At 36.4% G+C, this 6,504-nt stretch overlaps 1 protein-coding gene across 1 annotated transcript in view; it reads right to left on the bottom strand.

Annotated features, from left to right (window-relative positions):
• The window catches only part of LOC106878089 (nucleolin), a 25,465-nt gene that overhangs the window by 3,696 nt on the left and 15,265 nt on the right, over positions 1-6,504 (bottom strand). The window contains exon 2 of the mRNA XM_014927189.2: positions 2,622-2,776. Within this exon, the coding sequence (XP_014782675.1) occupies positions 2,622-2,773 (152 nt within the window). The 5' untranslated portion in view covers positions 2,774-2,776. The remainder of the gene's footprint in view (positions 1-2,621; positions 2,777-6,504) is intronic.

Here is a 6,504-nt window from a genome sequence, read left to right as displayed (position 1 = left end):
ATAATATTAGGGACAAAATCCAAAATTACAGGTAAAAAACTCAATTAAAATCAATTTATAAAAAATTAAAATTAAATTGAGCCTTATAGATAAAGTATATATAATATATAGTTTTAGGGAAAATAACCAGTTTTCAAGAACTCATCGATGAAAATTATTAATTTCCCTAAAACTATATATATATATATATATATATATACTTTATTAAAGCTACGCGTACACTAGATGGTTGTGATAAGTTTTCATCACAACTGTCCAACGAACAGGAATATGAAACTCTGAGTAACAGTCTTGTAATAATTTTGCAGCTTTAATAAAAACATATAACTCTACTTTCGGTATTTGAGTACTATTCTTTTCTAGGGACTGTTAAACATATCTTACAAATTCCAAGGTATCAACATGTCGAATAGAATTTGAGCTCCACCTTACTTTGTATTCATTGCAGTTACCATTAGGATCTTCAACTGCACAAGAAAGCTAACACTTATTTGAATCACAAGAATTCACAAGGTAAGTTGGTATGGTTTTGGAATGAAGGGAGATAAATCTTCTGGATCTGTAGCTGGCCTATTATAGACATATATTTTTCCACTGATCATAACACTACACACCAACATAACTTACATAAATTACACAAGAGTGCCACTACTTACAGAGGTAAGAAGAAAATTCTATGAGGTCATTCGACCTGCTAGAAATAGCAGGCAAATCTTCCTCCAACCATTCACTGTCATCTTAAATAAGAATACATTAAATAATATTGTCCAAGGTACACTATTCTAGAATATCAGATATGATCGTAGCCAGAATGGCCTTTGATCAGAGATCTGTTTACACTATCAAGGCTGATATGAATCTAAACAACAATGTTTTAAAGCTAGATGAACTTAGCAGATGAGACTTAAGTGTTTTAGCCATGGAGAGATGTAGTACAAACACAAAAGGATAAGTAACTTCTCAACTCTTTTAACTAGTTATGCAATTACTTACGAACCCTTTCTCTGTCCTGTGTAACACGTGACACACAGGATGTATTTCCCAGGTGTCCATGCATCATAAATTATACACATTACCAATTCTTTTTAACTACCAGAGTACTTTGGTCCTTATGAAAGGAAAGTTTTATATTACTCTGAATGCATGAAACAAGGGCTAACTAAAAGTCCGAAAACAAGAATGGATATTAAGGACAAACTAATAGAAATACTTTGGATAGGTAAAGGGTTATCTTAAGGCATCAACAGTTCCCAATATATGAACAGACAAGGAGGCAAAATACACTGAACATGCTCCAACTTGTACACAGTTTCTGATGTAACATTCCACTGCACAGCAGAGCAGGAGGTTGATGATGCTACTGCTACACATACAAACGCCTGAGATTGCATTAAAAACAAAATTTTTTAAATAAAAGACATGTAACCACTTGGCAGGAAGTCACACCACCAACATACTCCTACTTTTGGTCCCTAAATACGTAGTTTACCCCCCTCTGTCGTTTCTATCACTATGACAGTGGCCTCTCTCAGAGCCCACTGATTACATACCACCTTCACTTTGACACATGTGACTCACTCCCCTTTCCTCCCCTCATTATCCATATTGTGTCTACCACTACCCTCACCAGGATCCACACCATATCACTTATCCCAGTTCTACCTTGAATGTTATCCATGCTACCCATGTGGAATTCCTTCCTTGCCAGTGTTTTTCCTACTGTTGTTGACTGACTCATGTTCAACAAGAACATCAACTGCATCAGTCTCACCAGTGTCAGAGGACCTGCTAGAGCCACAGTCTCAGTTCCTTCCCTCAGACCAAACCATTTGAAAATGGAAAAGAAAAAAAAATCCCATACCCTCATTCTGCTCTGAAAATAATTGATTGACTACCTGCATAATTTAGGCTTGCTTGAACAGAACTCCCTGGACAGGCTCAATAACAATACTAACAACAATTTGTTAGTTATTACAATGTTTTCCAGGATACAAGTTGAATTTTTCTAACCAAAGTTGCCAAAAATTCCAAGTGAAATGCAGCAGGATTTGGAAAGATGGTAACTATGTTTGAATGATTACACTACATGTTTATTTTATACTCTATGTTGGCTTATATGTTAGAAAACACTGTATTACAATGTTTTGCAGATAAAGAGTTAGTAAAACAGAAGATTTCAATTGACCTTTTTCTTTTTATGATGCTTAATCACAGAAGACAGAGTAGTACCCATGAACCTTGTCACAGTCTCCAAAACTGGTGTGAATTATCCTCAGACCAGAAACTTGGCCAGAGTGCTTGTTACAGAGTGGACTGTTCTAAAGGCAGGTGATGATATTAAACTGGACATATATATGTATATATATACACATATATACATATAAATATCTCTCTCTCTCTCTCTTTCTCTTTCTCAATATATATATATATATATATACACACACATACGTGCATGCACACATGTAAGCATGGAAAACAGATATTTAATGATGATGATATGATGATGATGATGATACTTACACATATGTCTCTATATACAAGATGCAAAATAATGAATTAAAAGAAATAATAGAAAATAAAGTTTGAAAAATTTCCAGAGTACAGAGTAAACTTCCACTCACAGACAACGTTTTGGAGCATTCGGATCTTTAACTTGTTTCCGTTTCCGTTTAATTTCACCGGGGGGTGGCACATAGTTAGCCATTTCATTTTCGTACCGAATCTTGTCCTTCTGAGCCATCTCTTCAAACAGTTTCTTTTCCATAGGTAACATGTCCTGAAGGGAAATTGTACCATGATAAAATAGTAATGTGGATCTAAGTTGGTGTTTGAAACATAAATGAACATGAAATTTTGATGTATATTTTAATTTAGAATTACTATAAACAGAAAGTTTGTAGGCATGGCTGTATGGTAAGAAGCCTGCTTCCCAACCACATGGTTCCAGGTTCATCTCACTGTGTGGTACCTTGGGCAAGTGTCCGCTACTATTGCTTTGGTCTGACCAAAACCTTGTGAGTGGATTTGGTAGACAGAAACTGAAAGAAACCTGTCCTGTACATGTGTGCGTATGCTTGTATACATGTGAGTCATTATGCCTGTGTTGGTCCCCCACCACAGCTTGACAACCAGTGTTAATGTGTTTATGTCCCCATAACTTAGCAGTTCAGCAAAGAGAACAATAGAATAAGTACCAGGCTTAAAAATTAAAAAGAAAAAAAGTACTAGGGTCAATTCATTCAACTAAAAATTCTTCCAGGTAGTGCCCCAGGATGGCCACAGTCTAATGACTGAAACAATTAAAAAATAAAAGATAAAAGATACCATTGAATCAGATGTAGACTCAGATAGGTTGGTATAAAAAAGGTTAACCATAAGGTCACTTGTCTGTGGATACACTGGGACTAGTACATCTGTCACAGATCTTGCTAGGCCTGATGAGAGGTAAATCTTCCCCTTGATAGGATATTAGTCTATTGCAAGTTAACTTTCCCTGCAGAGAGCTTAAAGCAAGGATTGATCTCAGTATTACTCAGTTTTACAGGCCAATACTTAGTGGCGAATTATACCACTATGCTGTGGTAAATTCTTGGTCTGCTGAAAACAGTAGCCAAATCTCTTTCAAATTATATCCAACCATCTTTGGAAAAAAAGGAAGAGCATATTAGATAATGTAGCCTGAGATGAACTTGTAAAGATGTTTGTTTTCAAAATTCTAGCCATTTGGGATTTCAAACATTCAGGATTATAATACAAACATATTTCTATTATAGAAAAAGTGCACTGCCAATGGCAAAATGCAAAAGACTCAAAGATTGGTTAGTTGTTCAATAATTCAAGAACGTATCAATGAGGTGTAAGTCAATTTAATTAATAATACTGGACAAGTGATGACAGGATCCTAAGTTTAAATCTGCCTGCAGTGTACTGAACAATAGATGCTGTGAACAGTGCTGTGTACTGAACAATAGATGCTGTGAACAGTGCTGTGTACTGAACAATAGATGTAACTCTACTTGCACCAGTTTGTCTTACTGAACAAAATATAGACTCTGCTCCTAACTTCACAGCTGAATTGGTCAACACTAGGAAGGCCAATCCAGACATTTCAACAATTACTGGAAAAAACCAATGTACAAAACGCACATTTTTTTCACTAAAATTAGGAATGTATATAATACATGTATTTATAGATAATTTAATAGATTATATAGATTAATTTTGTTTGCTAGCATTTATGTGTCTGTGTGTATGCATGTATGTATGTATGGGTGTATGAGGTCACTCTTTTCTACTCTAGGCACAAGGCCTGAAATTTTTGGGGAGAGAGCCAGTCGATTAGATTGACCCCAGTATGCAACTGGTACTTAATTTATCAACCCCCGAAAGGATGAAAGGCAAAATCGACTTCAGCGGAATTTGAACTCAGAACATAAAGACAGATGAAATACTGCTAAGCATTCGCTAGGCGTGCTAACATTTCTGCCAGCTCACTGCCATATGAGAAGGTCACTCTGATTTAAAACCGGACATGTAGGGAATGGGATTGGACATTTTGGGGATCTTTTGCTTGCGCTTGAGATAATGGCACTCTCACATTCCTGAGCTGGTGACCCATATTAGCACAGGATATCTTGCCCTGGCATGTCTGTGAGTCATGTTAACAGAGTGTGTATGATATTGTGCAAGCTTTATTGGGTCTAAAATTTTAGGTGGCACAATCACCAGTAAAAATAGGAAGGCTTTGTGGCAAACAATGGAAGTCACGGGTGTGAGCCCAGGTGAAGCCAACCACGATGCAATAACCTTATGGCTGGTTTAAATGCCAACATCTTGCATTTAAACCAGCCATATCCAACCCAAATATCCTACTTGTTCCATGTTGAAACCAGCTAGATCTGGCATCTCATACCTACCTTACAATGTCACTCTTAAAAAAAATAAACAATCACTTCATTGAAATTTCAAAGCTACAACATAATCCATGATTATTTCAAAAGGGTGTCAGTAAATAAATATTACATTTCACAATTTCACAGAATTATCTGAATGCTAAAGGGTTAAATGCCGTTGAAATAGGATAAGCTCCTGTATTATGAGCCTTCAGGCTTGTGGTAGATCTGAGATACACTTTTGTAGCCAGTTGGGCAACACTGTGAATTATAAATGGTATTAGGTATTTAAGACAGTTCAAGTCCTAAAAATTGAGGTATGTATTACATATTGTAAAAAAAAAAAATAAATGCGCCCTTTTAAAGCCTAGCCAGGCTCATAGGCCCGGTTTCCCAGTTTCAATGGCGTATATGTTCCCCAGCTGGACGGGATGCCAGTCCATCGCAAAGTTACTCATTTTTGCCAGCTGAGTGGACTGGAGCAACATGAAATGAAGTGTTTTGCTCACGAACACAACGCGTCGCCTGGTCCAGGAATTGAAACCACAATCTTACGATCATGATGCTGACACCCTAACCACTAAGCCACGCGCCTCCACCTATTACATATTGTAGCATATTATATATTGACTATTGTGTTGCTTATTTCTTTTATGTCACAATTTGTGAATAATATTGTATGTGAGTACATAAGTGTGTGTGTGTGTGTGTGTGTGTGTGCGTGTGTGTGTGTGTGTTACTGTCTCCTTGCCTTAACATCGTGTGACAGTTGGAAATAAATGTTACCATCATGCAGGTGGTGTCTTTCATTACCAATCTTCCATGAAAACATATCTAGTCATGGGGAAATATTAACCTACTAGGAAACAGATGAGGGTTGGTGAGAGGAAGGGCATCCAGTTGTAGTAAAAATCTTAAAAGTTGGTTTCAACCCCACTTTCAGCTACATGTAAACCACAAGTTCATCATGAGTGCAGCCCCCATTTCAGCCAATCAGCGCTCTTTGTTCATGTGATAATTTGGTGACAATCACAAGAACTTTCTGTGAACAGAGGCTACAAATGGTTTTGGTATGAAAAAGCCAAAGTGAATTCAGACCATGAGCAAACTTGTTCCTTGATGAATTTGTTCGTTGATGAATTCTTTTGCTACATGCTCAACCCAGCACAAATTTCACTAATAGCTGTTTCCACAGCTACATACTCAACCCAATGCAATAGCTGAAGAAACATATCATAGCAACTGGCAACAAGAATATGCATAGATGTGTAAAATCAGCCTAAATGTGAATTTCTGATGAAGATTTGCTGCACTTGTAATATGTCATTTCATACACAGTTTATTCTCCATGTATTGAAATGAACACTTTGTGTCTCAATTTATACATAAAGGATGTATATATACGGAGAAGTCTTTCATCATAACCATGCTACAAATTCATCTCAACAAAACTCCATCCAACCTATACAAGCATGGAAAAGTGGTCATTAAAGTGATTTTGACATATATACACCAATATATATATATATATATATATACATACAAATATACATATTTGTATATATATGTAACAGTGTTTGTGTGTGTGTGTGTGTGTGTGTGTGTGAATAAA

The sequence above is a fragment of the Octopus bimaculoides genome, chromosome 7 (genome assembly GCF_001194135.2).
Source record: "Octopus bimaculoides isolate UCB-OBI-ISO-001 chromosome 7, ASM119413v2, whole genome shotgun sequence".
Taxonomy (NCBI): Eukaryota; Metazoa; Mollusca; class Cephalopoda; order Octopoda; family Octopodidae; genus Octopus; species Octopus bimaculoides.
The sequence above is the reverse complement of the archived record's forward strand: the minus strand, read 5'-3'. Positions and strand labels throughout refer to the sequence as shown.